Source organism: Microcaecilia unicolor, chromosome 13 (genome assembly GCF_901765095.1).
Source record: "Microcaecilia unicolor chromosome 13, aMicUni1.1, whole genome shotgun sequence".
In the NCBI taxonomy this organism is placed as follows: domain Eukaryota; kingdom Metazoa; phylum Chordata; class Amphibia; order Gymnophiona; family Siphonopidae; genus Microcaecilia; species Microcaecilia unicolor.
In genome coordinates, this window is record NC_044043.1 from 94,246,356 (window position 1) to 94,268,661 (window position 22,306).

At 48.1% G+C, this 22,306-nt stretch overlaps 1 protein-coding gene across 1 annotated transcript in view; it reads left to right on the forward strand.

Moving 5' to 3' along the window:
* The window catches only part of SLC2A1 (solute carrier family 2 member 1), a 41,775-nt gene extending 21,224 nt beyond the window's left edge, over nucleotides 1–20,551 (forward strand). The window contains exons 3-10 of the mRNA XM_030222417.1: nucleotides 4,203–4,363; nucleotides 5,316–5,556; nucleotides 8,079–8,241; nucleotides 9,040–9,227; nucleotides 12,213–12,317; nucleotides 14,100–14,201; nucleotides 15,562–15,765; nucleotides 19,066–20,551. Coding sequence (XP_030078277.1) covers nucleotides 4,203–4,363; nucleotides 5,316–5,556; nucleotides 8,079–8,241; nucleotides 9,040–9,227; nucleotides 12,213–12,317; nucleotides 14,100–14,201; nucleotides 15,562–15,765; nucleotides 19,066–19,275 — 1,374 coding nt within the window. The 3' untranslated portion in view covers nucleotides 19,276–20,551. The remainder of the gene's footprint in view (nucleotides 1–4,202; nucleotides 4,364–5,315; nucleotides 5,557–8,078; nucleotides 8,242–9,039; nucleotides 9,228–12,212; nucleotides 12,318–14,099; nucleotides 14,202–15,561; nucleotides 15,766–19,065) is intronic.
* The last annotated feature ends 1,755 nt before the right edge of the window (nucleotides 20,552–22,306 follow it).

The window sequence follows — 22,306 nt, forward strand, 5'->3', positions numbered from 1 at the left end:
CTGTTGGGTGGGCCTGAACCCTAAGTGGGTGGGCCCTGGCCCACCCAGGCCCACCTGTGGCTTTGCCACTGCCTTCACCTGCTTCTGCCTGATCTAACTTAGCAGGTTCCTTCAAGCTGACTATGAAATTCTAACTAGTAGGGACTTGGAACGTCTTACCTTCTAGAAAGAACTGGTATAAAGAAAACCCGTGGATGGGCAGGAGGCCATGTCCACCTGAGGAAAAGGAGTCGGGGGGGGGGGGGGGGGCAGGATAAAAGGAAGCTTGTTTCCTTTTCAAATTCTTACTCAAAGCCCACCTCTTCAATGTTGCCTTCGGCACCTAACCACTATACCTCTACGCAGGAAATCTAGACTGCCCCAACTTGACATTTCGTCCTTTAGATTGTAAGCTCTTTTGAGCAGGGTCCGTCCTTCTTTGTTAAACTGTACAGCGCTGCGTAACCCCAGCAGCGCTCTAGAAATGTTAAGTAGTAGTAGTAGTAAGCTGTAACCTGGCCTTTCAAAAAGCAGCAATGTCTGCAAAGAACCTTGAGGGATGTTCTTACAGCTCTAAGATGTCAACCCTGTATTTCCCTATGTTCGTAGCAGGAAGAGGCAGAGAAATAGTGCCAGGAGGGGGAGGGGAGTGAAGGCGGAAGCCGCCCAGGTGCTGTGAGGATGGAAACCTTTGCTGTGTGTAACCTGACCTTTTTTATGCTCATCCGGTTTTTATGGCTCAGGCAGGAGACCCCCAGTGCTCAGGGGGATGAAGAGATGGGTAGGATGACCCCAGAGCAGGACACAAACCCTCCCTCACTTTCTTTGTAAGGTTCTTCCCTGAGTCCACCTTAAAGTCAGGTCTACACGTCCGTACATGCACTTGAGGTAAAACCTGTACTGGATCAACCTGTTATAACATGGATCCAGTGGGCAGCCCTTGTGGCCAAGGCTTAGACACTCCTCTTTCCCTTAACAAGCTGATCCATCTGTTTTGCTCTTTATGCTTCCTCTCTGATTTACATGTGTCTCTGCAACGCCTGCACCAGTTTCAGATGACAATCAGCCCAGCTGCGCTTTAAACCATGATAAACCACAGTTTTCTGAAGATCTATAATGGTGATAGTGGATAAGTAGGAGGGCTATTTCAAAACGTTAACAACTCAAATGCTGTTTTCGGTTAATAAAACTCTGCTTTCCCGATTATTCTTTGCCACCTGAATTACTGGACTTTTTATTTTTGTTGCTGGTGTCATAACCTTTCGCTGCCTAAGTTTGTATGTGCGCTGGATGGGACGAGATCTGTGGCTGGGACAGGGGTGTGTGGACAAATATTGCTACAAGAATCATTTTGTTCCTCTCGGTGTTACTAAGGAGGAGAGAGAGAGAGGGTAACAGCTGACACATCTCTCACTTCACACCTCCTCAGAGAGCCAATGACCTGGCAGCCAGTGGCTTAAGCATGACGAAAGGGAGGTTCCACACCTAGAAGGATTTTCATAGACTGATTTTTCCGGGCACACTCTTGCACATGCTTTCCTCCCCCCACCCCCTCCTTTGGTGCAGTCATCTCTGTGAAGTGAAATGTTCTGTGGGAGCTTCTCAGAAGAACCACTTCCTCCCAGTCTTTCTGCAGAATCTGTGGTGAACAAATCATTCTGGTCTACTGCCAAAAGAAACTCCTACGTGACATGGACCTGAATGCAAACCTTTAGGACCTCAGTTACGTACAGTGGGCACCTAGCAACATCCCAGAGCCTGTCAGCATAGCTGAAAGTGGCACACAGGAGGATTCCACAGAGGGGGTCCTGGAGGGTGGAGTTTTTTTTTTCTATAAACTGGACCTCGAGTGTCTCTAACCCCCCCCCCCCCCCCAAAGTGTTAGGAGCCTGAGTAGCTCCCCCTGTTTTGCACCTCTCCTGGGACAGTGGGTTTCTACGTACTTTAAGACAGAGGACCCCGTCCTGACTCATTTGACAAGTAGCTGATGTAGGTGGGTAAAGCAGAAGTGATGTCTCAGACTGGGAAATGCAGAGAAACAGACGTCTCTCTTTCTCTGTCCTTCATCCTGTTGCTAGTCCCAGATGCTAATGGCTTTCTCTGCTATCCCATGCTTCTGCTGCTGCAGCTGTAATAAGTCACTCAGGAAACTAAGGTGCTGAGTTTTTCGCAAACCACAGAGACCAGCCATTAGCATCATTTTCCAGAAAGTGGTCCCTGATCCAGCCCCGGGGAATCCAGGAGTCCTGCACTGCTGGGGTCAGACAGCAGCTCTGCCAATGAGATCCCAAAGCATCAGTATAGCTCTAATCTAATGCAAGCAGTTGCCGATACGCACTGTCTTCATGGAAGGCAGAGCTGGAAATTTTTTTCTGCTTAAAAAAAAGAAAAGTATATATTTTTTTTAACATCCTCGTCACTGCTGACGGAGACCCTGAATCCTCCCAAATGTCTCAGCATGCGATCTGTCACTTTTAACCAAGGCACCAGTGGATGCTTTTGCTTCTTGTTGCATCAGTTCCTAGTGCAGTTGCCTCATCTTGGAACTTCTGTGACAGGAGATCCGGTGGCCTCTGGCACAGAAGGGAAAAAAAAAAACAAAAAACTGTTAAGAAAAAATAAGGATGTTTGCAGCACCATCTAGTGGGGCTTCCATGAACTGCATGGTACATCAAACATAAATTGCGAGTGACCGTACTCACCCGCAAATGCGCAGTAGAGACTTTCCCTCTCTGTCCCGCCCCCGTGTCAATACGTGATGACGGGGCGGGACAGAGAGGGAAACTGCGCGAAGGGGAGGGAGGGAGGGAACCGCCGAGGTCGCTACCGCTCCCCCCCCAACCGGAGTCACCGCCGCCGCCCCCCCTCCACAAGGCCCGGGCCCTCTCTTCGCAATTCAACTTACAGCGCCGAAAATCGCAACAGGCAGATCAGCTGAGCTGCCGTCGGCTTTCCTTCCCTGCCTCTGTCCCGCCCTCGCCGACGTTACATCACACGAGGGCGGGACACAGGCAGAGAAGGAAGGCCGATGGCAGCTCAGATGATCTGCCTGTTGTGGTTTCGGCACTGTAAGTTGAATCGCGAAGGGAGGGCCCGGGCTGGTGACTCCGGGGGGGGGGGGGGGGGGAACAGTAGCGGCGACCTCAGGGGGAGGGACAGCGGCGACCTGGCGAGGAGGGTAGCTGGAAATCTCGCCCGTTTTAACGGGCATAACGGCTAGTAAGAACATAAGCACTGCCATACTGGGAAAAGACCAATGGTCCATCAAGCCCTGCATCCTGTCTCCGACAGCAGCCAATCCAGGCTTCAAGAACCCGACAACCCCCCGTCCCCCCCCCCCAAAAAAAAATTAATAATGACCAATGGACTTTTCCCTCAGGAATCTGTCCAAACCCCCCTTAAACTCCGTAAGGCCAGCCGCTGCCACCACAGTCTCCGGCAACGAGTTCCAGAGTCTAACTACACGCTGAGTAAAGAAAAACTTTCTCCTATTTGTTTTAAATCTACCATATTCTAGCTTCATCTTGTGTCCCCTGGTTTTGTTGTTGTTTGAAAGCGTAAACAATCGCTTCACATCTGTCCGCTCTAATCCGTTCATTATCTTGTAGACTTCTATCATATCACCCCTCAGCCGCCTCTTCTCCAAGCTGAAGAGCCCTAACCTTCTCAGCCTTTCCTCATAGGAAAGTCGTTCCATCCCTTTTATCATTTTTGTCGCCCTTCTCTGCACCTTCTCCAATTCCTTTATATCTTTTTTGAGATGCGGCGACCAGAATTGGACACAATATTCGAGGTGCAGTCGCACCATGGAGCGATACAACGGCATTATAACATCCTCCTGTTTGTTTTCCATCCCTTTCCTAATAATACCCAACATTCTGTGCGCTTTCTTAGCCGCCGCAGCACACTGAGCAGAAGTTTTTGACGTCTTATCCACGATGACTCCCAGATCCCAGACCACGACAGCACCGACAGCATATAAAAGCTAAAACAAGAATAATAACAAAATGCATTTTAAAAAACATGTAACTTGTACCTGCATCTCTCTCCTTACCAAGGTTTAAAGTTTATTTATCTAGTTTTGTTGTTTCTTGTTCCTTGTGGAAAACAAAAAGGTGTGGTTAGTGAACTTTGATTCAGGAAAAGTCCAGGCAGAGAAGTTTCAGGTGTCAGCAGCTGCCCTGATAATATATATATTTTTTTTCTTTTTTTCCTCTCTGTAGGTAATACAGAAATTTTACAACGAAACTTGGATCTACCGGTATGAGGAGTCTATCTCAGACAGCACTCTTACGACGCTCTGGTCTCTGTCTGTCGCCATCTTCTCCGTCGGGGGGATGATCGGATCTTTCTCTGTCGGACTGTTTGTGAATCGTTTTGGCCGGTGAGTACCAGGCCTCCTGGACATGGCTTGTTGGCCAAGACGGCCCTGGAGGTCACTGGGTGGATACAAGTGGCAGTGGCTGGAATCGGCAGAGGGCTAATCGCTCTTTCTCTGAGAACTTGTCTCTGTTATCAGTCTCGGAAAGGAGCACCTGGGAATATCAGTTTTAGCAAGTCCACTATAAATGTTTACTTTTCTAAAAAAATATATGAGTGTAAATTTTTTAAATCACTGACAGCAGTTGCTAAAATAAAGTCCAGATATTTTGTGCTGGGCCATGTCTAGGGTTACCATATGGCTCCAGAAAAAGGAGGACACATTGATCCAGTTCAGGTTTTTCTTCCATTGAAAGCAATGGAAGTCCTCCGTTTTCTGGAGCCATATGGTAACCCTAGCCATGTCCGGCTATCGACATTAAATATCCTGGTATGTGCGGATAGACACCGCTGAACTGGATAAGTGCCAATATCCACCCCTTAATTAAATTAAACTAGCCGAGATAGTACTGCTGTTTATCTGGTCCTGTTTTGCCGGTTGACCTAACTGCCGACTCTGTTCTCTGACCTGCCCACACAATAGCCGATTTCAGCTTCAGTAGTTAGAGGGGATATTCAATGTCTCTATCCTTGTAAGTGCTGCTGAATATTCCCCCAGGGCCCATTCAGCGCCAGTTAACCAGGCAAGAAGCTTTCTTATCCAGTTAACTGGCTTTAGATATTGAAAAAGAATTGATGGCAAACTATTTCTGGTGCTTACCTGAGGTGGGTCACTGCCCTGGTTTTCCTGTACATGTGGCAGTATTCTGATTGGCCATATGGCTCACAGGACTCCATAGCTGTACAGTAGCGATGACCATGGTGATACCACAGGATCTTAAGCCCTGGTGAGTTGGTTTCCTATCAGAAGGGACAGCCATGCCCCTGACCTTCTCCTTGTGTCCCTTTGCCTACAGGCGGAACTCAATGTTGATGGTCAACATTTTGGCCTTCCTGGCAGCCTTACTGATGGGGTTCTCCAAGTTAGCCTACTCCTTTGAGATGCTGATCATTGGCCGGTTCGTCATCGGGTTGTATTGCGGCCTGACAACTGGCTTCGTGCCCATGTATGTGGGCGAGGTGGCACCTACAGCCCTGCGTGGAGCTCTGGGGACTCTGCACCAGCTGGGTATCGTGATTGGGATCCTGATAGCGCAGGTAACGCACTCTCCATGATAGTTGGGGGGGGGTGTGTGTGTGGGGGGTGATTGATTGTATATATGTGTGACATTGTATGTGAGATGACTGATCCTGTGCTTGTGGGAGGGTGAGACTGTGTGAGAAAGTGATGCAGCCATGTCATTGTGCCTCACAATCAGGGACATGGGAGTTTTTCCCTGTATAAAATTTGCATGATCACACGTGTGTGTGAAGGTAGCTAAATGGAAGATGTGTGCCTACTTTATGCAAGCTGCCTAGGTGTCCTGGGGCACTGTTAGGGCAGAATGGAGGTGGAGTTGTGACGTGCATGAACATTTTATAGGTGAGAGTCCACTGAGGCGGTGGAACGCCAAGACCCCACGACAAAACAACAGTAAAGAAGGAGTGGGAAATAGACCAGGCTGACCAGAGACAAACGAGGAGACTTCAGTCGATTGTGTAGATACTTTATTGGTGAAGACTCGACAAGGTACTGGGTTTCGGCTAGTAGCCTGCATCAGGAGTCTTTAGAGTAAAACAGGTGAATAACATCTAATGGTCAATAAACGTAGACCCAAGTAGATGAAACAATGTGGTCTTTAAAAAGACCTTTGATTAGAAAAATACGTGGGTCCTAAAATGGGCTGACACGACCATTAGATGTTATCCACATATTTTACCCTAAAGACTCCCGATGCAGGCCTACTAGCCGAAACACGGTACTATGTCTTATGACTTATACGGTCTGTGCCAGAGCTGGTGGTGGGAGGCGGGGATAGTGCTGGCCAGACTTATACAGTCTGTGCCCTGAAGAGGACAGGTACAAATAAAAAGTAGCACATATGAATTTATCTTGTTGGGCAGACTGAATGGACCGTGCAGGTCTTTTTCTGCCGTCATCTACTATGTTACTATACGTATGTCGAGTCTTCACCAATAAAGTATCTACACAATCGACTGAAGTCTCCTCGTTTGTCTGTGGTCAGCCTGGTCTATTTCCTGCTCCTTGATTACCATGAACATTTTATCCAATATGGCAGTTATACGACTAGTTGAAGAGTAGATGCAAATTTGGGCACGGCTTTCTTCACCTCTCTTGGTGATAAAATGGCCAGTTTGGGGGTTTCTCACATAGGTATCCTATAATAACGGTGAAGCTCTGACCCTTCTCTGTGGTCAGACTGCAGGTACTGTGGGGTTTAATACCTGCGTGAAGGCAGATTAAGAACTAGTTAATACTTTACGGGCAAACCTATGAAGAGCGCGAAAAGTTAGGGCCCACATCTAGGTGCTAAACTTAGTCTTCTGTAACAGTAAATTTGTGCACTGAATGCGTTCTAGAAACACTAGCGTAAGTCAAAATTTAGGCTCCACCACTTGTCTGCTCTATGACAGGTGTGAACGGGCGCCTAATTGACAGTATTCAATAAAGCACATGCTTTGTGGAATGCCCCGACCTGCCCATCATCGTTTCCCCATAAGCTGAGCAGGAGTCCTCCAAAATGCATTGCGGCCAGTAGGGGGGGGGGGGGGGGGGGGGGGGGGTGGGGGGGGGGGCGGTGCTTCGATATTGTGCTTTCAATCCCTAGGGACAGGCAGGTTCTCTGGAGTCTTGCAGAGCTTGTCTGTCCCTCGCTATTGAAAATGTGATAGTGAAACAGCGCCACCCACTGGCAGGACTGTAGGTGGAGGACTCCCGCTCAGCTTAGAGGGAACAGTGCCGCCTACGTCCCTGATGTGAACGCTCCCCCTTGTGGTTATGTGCTAGAATACTTAGACACCTAATTGAAGTTTCACTCCTGTTTTGGCTCTTAACTTCTGCTTAACCGTCAAAGGTTGCCACATAACTTTGGTGCACTATATCGAACTGGGGGTAGATGTGATTTGGTGCTTTAAGGCAGGCAGGTTGTACATTGTCACGTGTGGCAGGTGAGCAGGCTGAGGCCAATGGACTAGTGCCTAGAGCAGCCATTCCCAACGCAGTCCTAGGGGCACACCAAATCCCATTGGGTTTTCAAGATACCCACAATGAATATGCATGAGGTAGATTTGCATGCACTTCCTCAAATAGGAGGAAATATTTTTGCACTCACTCAACGACTAATTAAGCTCTGGAACTCTTTGCTGGAGGAGCTGGTAACAGCAGTTAGCGTATTTGGGTTTAAAAAAAAGCTTTGGACAAATTCCTGGAGGAAAAGTCCATAGTCTGCTATTGAGACAGACAGGGGAAGCAACTGCTTACCCTGGGATTTGTAGTATGGAGTGTTGCTGCTAATTGGGTTTCTGTCAGGTACATGTGACCTGGCTTGGCCACTGTTTGGAAAACAGGATACTGGGCTAGGTGGACCATTGGTCTGACCCAGTATGGCTACTCTTATGTTCTTAAGTTATATCCTGAAAACCCAATGGGACTAGGTGTGCCCCGAGGACTGGGTTGGGAAAGACCGGCCTAGAGCCTGTGGTTCTCCGCTTGGGGTCCCTGGTGAGCAGTGTGATGAAAAAGGTGCTCCTCTGACACCATCCGCCTCTTTCCTTCTCAGGTATTTGGACTGGACTCCATTATGGGCAACGACAGCATGTGGCCCTACCTGCTGAGCTTCATCGTCTTCCCAGCAGTGCTGCAGGTGGTGGCGCTACCCTTCTGCCCCGAGAGCCCGAGGTTCCTGCTTATTAATCGAAATGAAGAAAATCGTGCCAAAAACAGTAAGTCCCCTTTCCAACACACACCCGTCCCCTCGGATGCACGTACAGACACACACACGCACGCACGCATGCCTCCGATGTACTAAAGCGTATACTAAGTATTAATAGGGTTGTTATTTAACCAGCTGCAGGATCTGAGTTCGATGCTTGTTACTGTATTGTAGCAGGGTTTTATATAGAAATGAAAAAGTGTGAAGGTTGTTAAGAGTCTGGCCTCGGGCGTTTCTGTACTGATGTTCCCATCCAGTTAGTGGTAGTGTTCAGAAGAAGACTGACCTCCTCGATACTCAAAACCATTTAACCGGCCAGGAATGGCACCTGGCCAGCTAAAAGGTACCTAGCTGGCAATCCGGTGATATTCGGCGGGAGATAGCTGGCTGTCTTCCGCTGGACGTTGCCGGTTACTACGTAGCAGATAAGCCAGTTATATCACGCGATCTACCCGGCTATCCGCTGATTTTCGGTGCATCACCAGCTAAGTTTGGCAGCCACATTTGGCCGTGTGAATAGCAGGTAATATCTTTGGCCGGTTCCAGCTTAAACGGCCAGCGTTGATTATCAGCTTGGCCAGTTAAGTTGGAACCGGCCAAAAATAAACCAGATATTCACAGTCAGCAGTGAATGTCCGGACTCAGCCTGATTGTGGGAGGCAGCCCGGCTACCTCCTGCATCTGAATATTCACCCCCTGAGGTCCCAGACAAGAAACAGCCAAGGGTTTGGTAGCTCAGATCTGTGCTGTAGAGCTGAAGGCCCTTCCCTTTCAGCTCCATAACCTTTCGTATTTTTGGTCCTGTCAGTTCTGAGGAAGCTGAGAGGCACAACTGACGTGAGCAGCGACCTGCAGGAGATGAAGGAGGAGAGTCAACAGATGATGAGGGAGAAGAAAGTCACCATCTTGGAACTGTTCCGCTCACCTTTGTACCGCCAGCCCATCATCATCGCCATCATCCTCCAGCTGTCCCAGCAGCTTTCAGGGATCAACGCTGTAAGTAGTGAGAAAGAGAGCGGGTTCTGCTGGCAGTGCTCCCGGTGGGTAGTCGTGGGATTGACACCTGTGGGATCGGGCAAAAAAACAACAAAAGTGGAGAAACTTGATCCACTACGAGGATAAAGATAAAAAGACAAAAAAGTAGCGAGATTAACACGACACTTCCAAGACACCGTGGAGGCGATAAAAGACTCTTTCGAGTTTTTTAACATTGTTTTTTAAATAAAGTATTATCAACTATTACTTGCCTCCACGGTGTCTTGGAAGTGTCGTGTTGATCTCACTACGTTTTTTGCCAATGGGATCGGAATATGCGCGCCTGAGAGGAAAAGCAGCAGCCGCTCAGCTGGGCAGAAGAGCAGCACTGGAGGAAGACCTGCAGCGTCTGCTTCTCCGGGTCCTCCCCAGCCTTCAAGGGGGGTCCGTCGCCGGAGCTTTCTCTCTTCTGCTCCTGTCGGGACGCGATCACTCGGGTCCCATCAGGAGCAGGAGAGAGAGAGAGACCCTGGTGCCTGGCCCCCCTTGGAGGCCCGGGGAATTTTGCCCCCCCCCTGCCCCTCCCTCTCGGCAGCTATGCAGTTAATGTCGATTTTCTGTGGAAATGTCTTCACGAGCAGGAGAGTGATTTGCTTCTGTAATCCGTGTTTGAAATTTGAGAAGGGAAGCCCAGTTACAAGGTGCATGGAATGACGGATCACTTTGCCCAGATGATTCTATGCTCTGTGAACCAGTCCAGGAATTTCTGGGTTGGGACATCCTTATGTGGTCCGTCATGAGGAAATCACAGTTCATGCTTTAGATTGTTCCAGTTGGAATGATCTGGAAGTTCAAATTCCATATTCATCGTCCTCCACCCAACCCAACCCTACACTTTCCATACGTCTGCTTTAAGGAAGCTCCATGCTGTGGCCTGTGTGTACCAAAGGAAGAAATGGGAAAAACCCAGAGGAATAAGTTCCTGCTTCCTGGTACACTGATCAAACTCTGGATGGATCTATGTTTGCAGTCAGTGAGTCATCTCATGGTCCTTCCCTGTAACAAGGACATTCCCTCACAGTTCCCTGACAATTTCTACTGTACTGACATATATACCAGTCAGAACTGGGGCTATGAGCAAAGTTCCCAAGAGCAGGACTTCCTCTATAACAGGAATTCCCCCACAAGACTTCAGCATGGAGTCAGTCTGTGATGAAGGATTTCTCATCTTGTGTCTATGGGGAAAATATTTTTCATACCTGGGGCAAGGTGTTTGAACCCTTCTGTATTGTATATGCTTATAAAGGCAGACAACCATTCATATTGTATCTGGGAGCATAAAAACATAAGATTGCCCTACTGGATCATAAGTACATAAGTATTACCACACTGGGACAGACCAAAGGTCCGTCAAGCCCAGCATCCTGTTTCCAACAGTGGCCAATCCAGGTCACAAATACCTGGCAAGATCCCAAGAAAGCTCAATACGTCTTGCAAGGTTCCGCGTTAGGAGTTACGGATCAAGAAAGGGATCTGGGTGTCGTCGTCGATGATACGCTGAAACCTTCTGCTCAGTGTGCTGCTGCGGCTAGGAAAGCGAATAGAATGTTGGGTGTTATTAAGAAGGGTATGGAGTCCAGGTGTGCGGATGTTATAATGCCGTTGTATCGCTCCATGGTGCGACCGCACCTGGAGTATTGTGTTCAGTACTGGTCTCCGTATCTCAAAAAAGATATAGTAGAATTGGAAAAGGTACAGCGAAGGGCGACGAAAATGATAGTGGGGATGGGACGACTTTCCTATGAAGAGAGGCTGAGAAGGCTAGGGCTTTTCAGCTTGGAGAAGAGACGGCTGAGGGGAGATATGATAGAAGTGTATAAAATAATGAGTGGAATGGATCGGGTGGATGTGAAGCGACTGTTCACGCTATCCAAAAATACTAGGACTAGAGGGCATGAGTTGAAGCTACAGTGTGGTAAATTTAAAACGAATCGGAGAAAATTTTTCTTCACCCAACGTGTAATTAGACTCTGGAATTCATTGCCGGAGAACGTGGTACGGGCGGTTAGCTTGACGGAGTTTAAAAAGGGGTTAGATAGATTCCTAAAGGCCAAGTCCATAGACCGCTATTAAATGGACTTGGAAAAATTCCGCATTTTTAGGTATAACTTGTCTGGAATGTTTTTACGTTTGGGGAGCGTGCCAGGTGCCCTTGACCTGGATTGGCCACTGTCGGTGACAGGATGCTGGGCTAGATGGACCTTTGGTCTTTCCCAGTATGGCACTACTTATGTACTTATGTACTTATGTACATTTAATGCTCTTATCCCAGAAATAAGCAGTGGAGTTTCCCCATTTTAATAATGGTCTGTGGACTTTTCCTCCAGGAATTTGTCCAAACTTGTTTTAAACCCAGCTACATTAACTGCCTTTACCACTTGCTCCTGCAAAGAGTTCCAGAGCCTAACTATATGCTGAGTGAAAAAACATTTCCACTGCACAGCTTCCCACTGTTCAAGAACCTGTGGGATAGTTGTGTCCATCAGCCAGCAGGTGGGGATAGAGAACTAAAAACTGAGCTGAGACATAGCTCTCTTGGCATCCAGTCCAGCATCTCAGTATTTTCTGTCTCCAGCAGGTGGATGGACTAGATACCAAGAGAGATATGTCTCAGCTCAGTTTTCAATTCTCTATCGCCACCTGCTGGTTCATGGACACAACTATCCCCACAGGTTCCGAAATAGTGGGAATGACTAATGGGAAGAAAATTATGAGGCAAGATCTAATTTCTCCTTTTTTTCCCTATTTGTTTTAAGCGTGCCTTTATGTAACTTCATGGAGAGAATTAAATGAGAACCTCCTTAAAGAGTCCTTTGAACCAGGCCATATACTGCTCTTGTAGCACTGACCATCTGCCCTTTGATTACTGTAGTAAGGGATTCTGGGATACCTGCATCTTTTAAAAACTGTTACTCAATATGTTTTTTTTTTCTTTCTTCTCTTCAGATTTTCTACTACTCCACCCAGATTTTCGAGAAGGCAGGGGTGGCACAGCCGGTTTATGCTACCATCGGAGCTGGAGTTGTAAACACGGCCTTCACAATTGTGTCGGTGAGTAATCCTCAGCTCTAAATCAGTCCCAGGCCATATCCATTGTTTAGTGACAACCTTTACAGTCTGTCTGGGTAATTGACGGCTCTAAATCTAGTGGAGGAGTAGCCTAATGATTAGTCCAGTGGCCTGAGATCCTGGGGATCTGGGTTTGATTCCCACTACAGCTCCTTGTGACTCTGGGCAAGTCATTTAACCCTCCATTGCCCAGGTACAAAATAAGTACCTGAATATATGTAAACCGCTTTGAATGTAGTTGCAAAAATCTCAGAAAGGCGGTATATCAAGTCCCAGTTCTCTTTCCCCCTTTCCCTTATGAGATCACAACTATCGGGCAATCAAGCCATTGTGACATCACTGATGAGGTTGGCTCTTATTGGTGGAATGAGTGGAGGAGTAGCCTAGTGGTTAGTGCAGTGGACTTTGATCCTGGGGAACTGGGTTCAATTTCCACTGCAGCTCCTTGTGACTCTGGGCAAGTCACTTAACCCTCCATTGTCTATAATATGTAAACTGCTTTGATTTTAACCATAGAAAAGCAGTAACATAACTTATAGTAACCAGAGACGTAGCTAGGTGGGTCACCGTGGGGAGCAAGTGCTCCCCCAAACGGACTTCCGACTATGCCTATTTTTCACGCGATCTGCCGTGTGAAAAATAGGCGCCGGCAGCAATCCGCTTTCCATGCTCCCCCCCCCCCCCGATGCCTCAACTTGGCTACGCTTCTGATAGTAACGTAGTAGATGACGGCAGATAATGACCTCTGTGGTCCATCCTGTCCGCCCAACAAGGTGTGATGTGATACTACATATGTAAACTTGATCTTGATTTGACCTTGCCATTTTGCACCAACCATAGAAGTCTTCCAGTTACTGGAGTTGCCCATCCTCTTTCCCTTCAGTGTACAAATGGCCTTCACGGCTGTGTCTGGGTAAACATCGGCTCTAATTCTGATGTATATACAGCCTTTCTAGTAGTCAGCTTTAACCCTGTCAATTATGTGTACACAGGGTTACCATATGTCCAGATTTACCCGGACATATCCTCTTTTTGAGAGCATGTTCAGGCAGCCGGGTGGGTTTTGCCAATCTGCCCGTTTGTCCGGATTTCTGGACAAACGGGCAGATTTCTAGCCTCCCCTCCCCTTACTTACTACTGCCCTGGTGGTCTAGTGACCTCTTCCGCCTTCGGGGCAGGAAAGAGCCCCCTCTTTCCTGCCCGGAGCGCTGCCCTGCGTGCACCCTTCCTGTTGCTGATCTCGGCGCCGATTCAAAATGGCCGCCGAGAGTTGAAGTGACCTCGCGAGACGTCAACTCTCGGCGGCCATTTTGAATCAGCGCCGAGATCATCAACCGGAAGGATGCATGCTGGGCAGCACTCCAGGCAGGAAAGAGGGGGCTCTTTCCTGCCCCGAAGGGGTCACTAGGGCAGTAGTAAGGTAAGGGGAGGGGGTGACAGGGAGGGGGAGTGACAGGGGGGGAGGGAAATGTGACAGGGGGCGGAGCGAGGGTGTGGAAGGGGCAGGGCGGGTGGGTGGCAGTGGCGGCGGGGTATGTGTCCTCCTTTTTGGGGGACAAAATATGGTAACCCTATGTGTGCACAGCCTTCAGATACCTGAGTCTCCTTCAGCTCTGTGGCTGGAGGAGAAAATTCTAAGAGGATTTTAAGAACGAAGGGGCAAGCGGCTGTTTCGCGCCTGAAGTAGCCACTTAAAATGGCATTTCTTTATTTGAGGATTCTAGCAAGTGATTTTAGTAATAACCGTATCTCTATGTTTGACAGCTTTTCGTGGTGGAGCGTGCTGGCCGCAGGACTCTGCACCTCATTGGCCTCATAGGAATGGCCTTTTGCGCTGTCTTTATGACCATCGCCCTAGTGCTGCTGGTGAGTCCCTCATTGATGTCTCCCCCCTCCCCCGACTTCCCCTCCTTCCTGCCCTGTTTCTCCCCTTATGGAAGAAGAACATGGCCCTTCTTCAGCATTGTAGGACATGAGGGCTGAGATTTTCACAGACGTTAGAATATGCCCTGGGGCAGCGGTTCCCAAACCTGGTCCTAAAGGCCCCCCAGCCAGTCGGGTTTTGGGGCTTCCCACAATGAATATTCATGAGAGAGATTTGCATGCACCGGGGTTTCTCAAACTGAAATCTGAGGAGTGGGTGACCAGAGAACCAGATTTGGGAAGAGAGTACGGGCAAGAGAAAGTGATAGACTTAGAGATTGGAGAGGGTGGGGGGCGGCACAGCAGAAAGTTCTGAGCGTACCACCCACAGAATTTGGGAGCACGAGAAGGAGAGAAGAATAAGAGGGACAGATGTGACATTTCAGAATTGGGGGAACAGGAGTCAGGAAATGTACCGTGAGGCAGAGGATCAAAAGAAACTTAAGGGGGTGAGAGAAGAGAGAAATGGAGACCAACACTTTGGCCACAGAGTCGAGGAGTGGAGGGAAAACTGCACAAGAAGGTGACACGGGGAAGCAGGGGCGTAGCCACGGGTGGGCCTGGACGGGCCCAGGCCCAGCCACTTTTGCTCCAGGCCCGCCCAGCCTCTTCTGCCCGCTCTCCCCGTCCGCGTGGTCTGCTCACTTTTATTGCCCTGAAGCGCCGTTCTCCCTCCGGCACCGGCGATTCCCATAGCCAGCCTTCTGCCAGCGCGCGTCGTCGGGGCCTCTTCTCAGGCACGTTCCGCCTACTCTGCAACTTCCTGCGTCCCACCTTTGCGGAAAACAGGAAGTTGCAGAATAGGCGGGACGCTCCTGAGAAGAGGCTCCAACGACGCACGCTGGCAGAAGGCTGGCTATGGGAATCGCCGGTGCTGGAGGGAGAACGGCGCGTCAGGGCAGTAAAAATGACCAGAACTGACCATGTGCAGGGGGCTGTCGCGGGAGAGGGGGGGGTAGTGGGTGGAGAGGAAATGCGGCGGCGGCGGCGGGCAGATGGAGAGGAAATGCGGCGGTGGGTGGGGGGGATGGTAGCGGGTGGAGAGGAAATGCAAGGCCTGTGCCCACCCAGTCCACCTCCAGGCCCACCTAAAAATTAAACTCTGGCTACGCTACTGCAGGGAAGGAAGAGGCATAGGAGAACATGAGGAAGAATTAGCACAAGAAAGAAAAGCAGAAACTGGAGACGGCAGAGGGACCAGGAACAGTGGAATTCACTGAGGTTCAATACTTTTTACTGCTAAGGAACTGGAATGACCCCCCCCTCCCCCCCCCCCCCCCGTTCTTTTCCCTCCCGTGCACAGGAACAACTGAACTGGATGTCGTATATCAGCATCATCGCCATCTTTGGCTTTGTGGCGTTCTTTGAGATTGGACCAGGCCCCATTCCGTGGTTCATCGTGGCAGAGCTCTTCAGCCAGGGTCCGCGTCCCTCGGCCATTGCCGTAGCTGGGTTCTCGAACTGGACGTCCAACTTCATAGTGGGAATGTGCTTCCAATATGTAGAGGTAAGGAGAAAAGCAGAGTTTGATATAGCAGAAAGCATAAATTATAGCTTGGCCTACTACAGTACATTTCGGTGTCACCCAGTGCAGGGGCAGTGAGGCTGTAGCTTATAACTTTATGTGAGTGTATAGTCTGGTAACAGAGAATTTATAACTCACCTGAAGGATGTCATTATTTGGTCTTTCTCATGGGGCTGAGAAGTTGGGAATATTTTCCTTCATTAACTTGTGTGGAAGCTTTGTGTCCTCAACATGATGAAAATGTGTGGACTGAGGGTGGTGTGGGCCCCCCGCCCGGCTGCTGCCCGGCCCCCCCTTGCCTCCGCATCTGATGCCCCCGCTACTCCAGTCCTACCTGAGGGGTCCTGGTAGTCTGGTGGCCTCTGTGGGGAGGGGGGGGGGGGCATGTTCTTTCCCGCCCACCGTGCTGCCACTATTCCCCCGCCTGCCAGCACTGCCGTGTTTTCAAAATGGCGGCCGAGACGTCCCGTAGTAGTCTGGCAGGTCTCAACATTCTCAGTTGCCGTTTTTAAAATGCGGCGGTGCCGGGTGGGGAGGAATAGTGGCAACCCTGCGGGTCGGTCAGGAAAAAATAGGTTCCCCACTCTCTGCCGAGGCCACTAGATCACCAGCGGCGTGCCAGGTATCCGGGCAGAGCCTCTGGGCCCTCGGGCACTGCCCTGTTGCCCAAATGGTTACATCCGCCCTTGGTATAAGATAACTATATCCAAACTTATTAGAGGGTAAAGAATGTGGAGGCGATAGAGGATCAGGTGAAGGTCATGAATCCTACAGGGCCACAAGACCACTATGCATTTTGGTTGGCTTTATTTTTATCTGGTAGTTTCTGTCTCAGTCAGAACCATCTTCTATTGGGCAATGTTTCCGTGGTCTTCAGTCACAAATACCTATGGAATTTTTTAGCCCCCCCCTCCCCCCCCCATCTCTCTCCCAGCTCCGTTCGGCTATCATAGCTTCAACCCCAGCTCGGTGCCACATCTGGAACCTGGTTAACACGGACTCTGAGGAGTCCTTTTAGTAAAGGGTTGGTGGGTGACCACGCGCCAGTCCGGAACTACCACCAGATAGTTCCCACTCCCCAGTGCCGGGGGGGGGGGGGGGGCTAAAATGTGCCCCCTCACCTCGGGCTCTGGACCCCCCTCCCGTCGAAGTCTGGCTACTCCCCTGGATCAAACACCTGCCTCAATTTTAGGCACATGGTGTTCCACCAGCCTTAGAACTGCTCTAGAGACTCTTATGCAGATGGTAGAATTTTAGCATTTATGTGTGGAAAGGTGTGCCCAGCCCAAACTGCGCCCCCCTGGCAAAGTGCTGCCATTGAATATTGGCACAACGGAATAATGTGTAACCAGTGAAATGACTGGAATGCCAGCATTCAGGTGCATTCTTACCGCCTAAATCTAGGGGGCCTCTTACAGAATTACCCCTTAAGGGCACCCGGTCAAAATAGCCCTGCCAAAATGGCTCCGACAAAAAAGCTCCCGACATAATAGCCCCTGTCAAAACGGACTGCCCACAATATAGCCCTTGAAAAATTAGCCCCCTAACAAAAGGGCCTGATCAGGCTGCCCAGAATATGGCACTGCATTTTTTTCTAGGGGGCTATTTTGTGGGAGGGGCCATTTTGTCAAGGGTTATTTTGTTACCAGGATGTTTTGTCAGGGCTATTTTTATTTTATTTCCATTTTGCTCACACCTTTTTCAGTAGTAGCTCAGGGTGAGTTACATTCAGGTACTCTGGATATTTCTCTGTCCCAGGAGGGCTCACAATCTAAGTTTGTACCTGAGGCAATGGAGGGTTAAGTGACTTTCCCAAGATCACAAGGAGCAGCAGTGGGATTTGAACTGGCCACCTCTGGATTGCAAGACCGGTGCTCTAACCACTAGGCCACTCCTCCACTGGCAACATTCCGTGTAGAATCTCAAGTAATAGCAACATTCCAGAATCTCCAATAGTAGCAACATTCCATGTTCCACTGCACTAACCACTAGGCCACTCCTCCGCTTGTTATTCTTTAGGGTTCTACATGGAATGTTGCTATTGTTTGAGATTCTGCATGGAATCTTTATTTATTTAGGTTTTGCTCACACCTTTTTCAGCAGTAGCTCAAGGTGAGTTACATTCAGGTACTCTGGATATTTCTCTGTCCCAGGAGGGCTCACAATCTAAGTTTGTACCTGAGGCAATGGAGGGTTAAGTGACTTTCCCAAGATCACAAGGAGCAGCAGTGGGATTTGAACCGGCCACCTCTGGATTGCAAGACCGGTGTTCTAACCACTAGGCCACTCCTTAAGTACCAACCAGGAATCCCTCCCCTTCCACAGCACCCCAACCCCGGCTTGCCTGAGGAGCAGAATTCCAGCACATTTCCTCTGCTTGGCAGCACACAGCCCTTGCCTCTGAGCTAATAGGCCAGTAAACATCTCGATTCTTTAAATTACAATTTCTGGTAATTGAAAGGATTCTTAATCACACTGATAATCGTCTAAATGTAATTCATAGAGTGCTAGCACAGCATCTCAACCTTGCAGAGCTGTGAAAGCTAGAGACTTGGTTTTAATCCCACTTCTGCCACCATCTTAAGTCTGAATTTCAGCAAGTCATTTAGCCTTCATGTGAAAAAGCTTGGCAGCAGAGACTTGCAGCGATTTGCTTTATCTTGTACAGGATAATGTACACTGACAGGACATAGAAATAAAATGAATAAAAAAAGGGAAGTAAAATGATAATCCAATACAAAAGGTATCATCTTTTCCTTTTTTTTGTTTTATTTCTCTGTATTGTCTTTAGACTAACACTACTTTAGCCAGCTGTTCTGGGCTGAGTGTCTTTTTCCTGCTAACTATGGGTAAAGAGTTGCAGAAGTTTGGGGCTGACATGAAATTATTTTCTAGTGGATTCTGTATGTCTCTGCTGTATGTCTCTGATGTGGAGATGCCTCTGTCCATTAATGTGTCAATTTGGCTTTTCATTGCTTTAGTCCACTTTTGTGGAACACCTTGCCTTAAGAATTAAGAAATAATTTCTGAAAAAAAAGAGTTAATTAGAAATTCTAAAGGCATAGATTTTGGTTATTGGTTTATTTTCATTGGTTTTATTGATTTTTACTTTTAGGTTTGGTTTATTGTATTGATCTAATTTGCTGCGATATGTGTTATTGAATTGCTTATATTGTGAACTGTTCAACTGGCCGCACATAGCATTATAATAAATGAATAAAAATGAAACGGACTGGGGAAATTGTGTCTTTCACTGACAGTCTGCACCGTTTTGTCTTTCAGAAACTCTGCGGCCCTTACGTATTCATCATCTTCTTTGTGCTGCTCATCTTCTTTTTCATATTTACCTACTTCAAGGTCCCCGAGACCAAAGGCCGCACCTTTGATGAGATTGCCTCTGGCTTCCGTCAGGGTGGAGCCGGACAGATGGACAAACAGATGGCCCTTGACGAAGTGGTCAGCCTGGGAACCGGCGCTGACTCTCCAGTGTAGCGGCACAGGGCAGGGGAGAGAGGGCTCCATCCTTTTTCAATCTTCACTCAGACTGTTTCAGAATTGGACTGATGACTTAGAGGAGGGAAGAGCTTGCAGCGGTTAAGCCTGTTACTTATGTTTGCTTTTTTACATCTGCTATTTCTCGCTGAACATTCTCGGTATCGGTCGCAGTGCCAGATGGCCTCAACTAGAGGATGTCCAGGATTTCAAAAAGTGCCGGTAGCTTCAGAAATAGAGAATGTTATTGGGTAACCTTGTGGTTTTGAGCGACAAAGATGGGGAGGAGACCCCCCCCCCCTTTCCGATTTTTATGTATAACCTTATTTATGGAAGAATTCCAACCTTCTAAAGGTCTAAAGGTCTGGAGGTTTTAGGTTTTTAAAATTGTTTTTTTTAACATTTGTATATTATGGAAGGATAGATTTCATGTTCAAAAGTCAAGGCAGCTTAATTGACTGGCAGGTGAAGGCGCTCCCCCGGCTGAATTGTCAAAGTTTATTTTGTCAGCCATTTTACTTTGAAGAGAGCTTTCTGGTGGTTGCTAGGGAAACCATTTTGTCTTGCAGTACTGGCGTTAGTACACAAAATGGCTGTTCCCAGGAACAACAGGGGATCAGCTTCTGCTTGGAAGCCAGCTCATGACCCACTTAGGTCAAACATTTACTGTGCAGGTGGGCTGATCACCATCCTTCACCAGACCAGACAATAAGCCTCAGTGAATCTTGAGCTTGAAAATTCCTGTATAGATAGAGAATGCAAAAGGCCTTGCAGCCCAAGTATTCTCCAGTTAGTGGAAGCTGTTCCTTTTGGTTTCCATAGTCCTGTTGTGCTGTGCACTTTAACTAAACATCGTGAAAAGGAAAAAAAAAAAAAGAAATCCACCCAGAATTTCTCAGCCATACCTCCTTTTTTTTCCACCTCTGCTTTGTTGATTTAAGATGACACCTGTTCATCTGGTAGAGGGAGAGAATTTGGAAAAATAACTCCCACTGAGTTACGCTTTAGTAACCCAGTCATTCTGTGGCATCTTGCCCGAGACCAGAGCTTCAAGCCCCAGGCTGCCCCTGGCTCTGAGGTTTGCCACCCATGGCCTGAGGCAGTGCAACAGCATCCTGCCCTGGTGCAAAACATTCACTTCACAAACCTGTAAAGTCACTGAAGGAAAGCTCAGAGCAGGCAAGGTAGGGCCCTGCCGCAGACGCATGACTTTGAGAACAGTGGGGATTTTGCCGTCTTTAGCCTTTCTGTTTCCTTTTTTTCTAAGTCTATTTTTCTAAAATTACATTCCTTGTTGGGGGCAGAGGTGACGATCCATGTTTTTTTTCTAGGAACATAAGAAAACAAAATTTTGGGGTGTTCTTATTGGTCCCCCTTTCCCCAAATTTCCAGAGTGGTGACATGAAATCCCGAAATACGCACGGCTGTCTGCAGAAGGCCTGTCACTGAGAATGAAAAAAACCCTCCATGTCTGCCTTGCCAAGCCCATGTTAAAAGTTGCTGACAGATTACTTGTTGTGGCATGAACAGGTGTGGACAAAACCTAGGTGGGGGGGGGGGGGGGGGGGATTTTAAGCATGTCTGTAAAAGCATGCAGCTGACTTCCATGGGGGCTGTTTCACTCACAGCTCCTTCTGGCTTTGAGAGACTTGAATTTAGCATCAGGACTCATTTAAACCCATGTCACTTTCACTGGGGTAAGTCTCCATGCCTGGCACTGTGTTGGGCATTTGACTTGCGCATTTCTAAACAACGAAATCATAAGCTTTCACCCGCCCCAATTTTCCATGGAAAGCGATGGCTTTTTATAATAAACAATCACTTCTCCTTTCTTGGTTTTGGAGGACCGTGGAAGCAAGTTGCTTATAAACGGAGGCTTCCAGCTACAGGAGTGACGTGGGGCTATTAGGGGCTACCTAGAGCGCCACCGAAGGTCCGTATTCCCTTTCAGTTCATTTAATTTATTATTATTATTATTATTATTAACATTTGTATAGCGCTACCAGACGCACGCAGCGCTGAACACCTGACATAGAGAGACAGTCCCTGCTCGATAGAGCTTCCAATCTAAAAATAATACAGACAGACAAGACAATTAAGGGCGAGGGAGTACTGGGTGAGAAGGAACAAGGGGAGGTAATTGAGTAGTAGCTAGGAGCCAAAAGCAGCGGTGAAAAGGTGGGTTTTCAGCATAGATTTATCCCACTATATTGCAAGCAGTCAAGATCTCTGGCTGGCAGCGTGGCTGGGAATAACTGGGCAGACTGGAAATGGGTCATGAATCTTTATCTGCCATCATTGACTACTTAGCAGTGTTAGCGATGATGCATGTAAGCAATACTGCGTGACAGAGTTTGTACTTGTTGCAAGATTTCAACCTGGATGTCGTGGAGATTTTCCACCACAGGGAAAGGGTAGAAAAATCCTTTCTTGCCCCTCCTGGAGTCCTGCTGGTAAATTATCACAGAACTGTGGAGAGGGACACACTGCCTTTTAAACAGGAATGCCCGTAAACAGCCTATTGTGATGTCATAGGGTATTAGCAACGTTGCCTAGCCATTGGTTAATGGCTTGGGACTTCTTGGAAAGGACCCCCCCCCCACCCATGCATGGTCACATGACGCTGCCCTGACCAATGGTGAGCAGAGCATTCCGTGGTTGAAGAAGCCCGTAGAGATGCCTGGTCTAACCCACATCGTGATTGCAAGTGATCACAGCTTCCTGCCAAGCTCCGACTGACTGAAATTCATCATTAATGGGAAACATACATTTCCTGCTTTTTAAAAGATATTTAAAATATATATGTATATATATTTTTGCTCATTGACTTAAATAGTAGGCCTTAAGTTATAGCAGATTGATTTGACAGGTAAATAGAACTCTCCTATCATAGTATGTGATGTAAGCGAGAGATCCTTTCCTCTGGTGACTATAATATTCCGAACTGTGTCCACAGTGTAGAGTAATTTGTGTTTTTGTATAGTATAACAGTACTGTAGATGTTTCTGTTGCACTGATTTTTACACTCTGT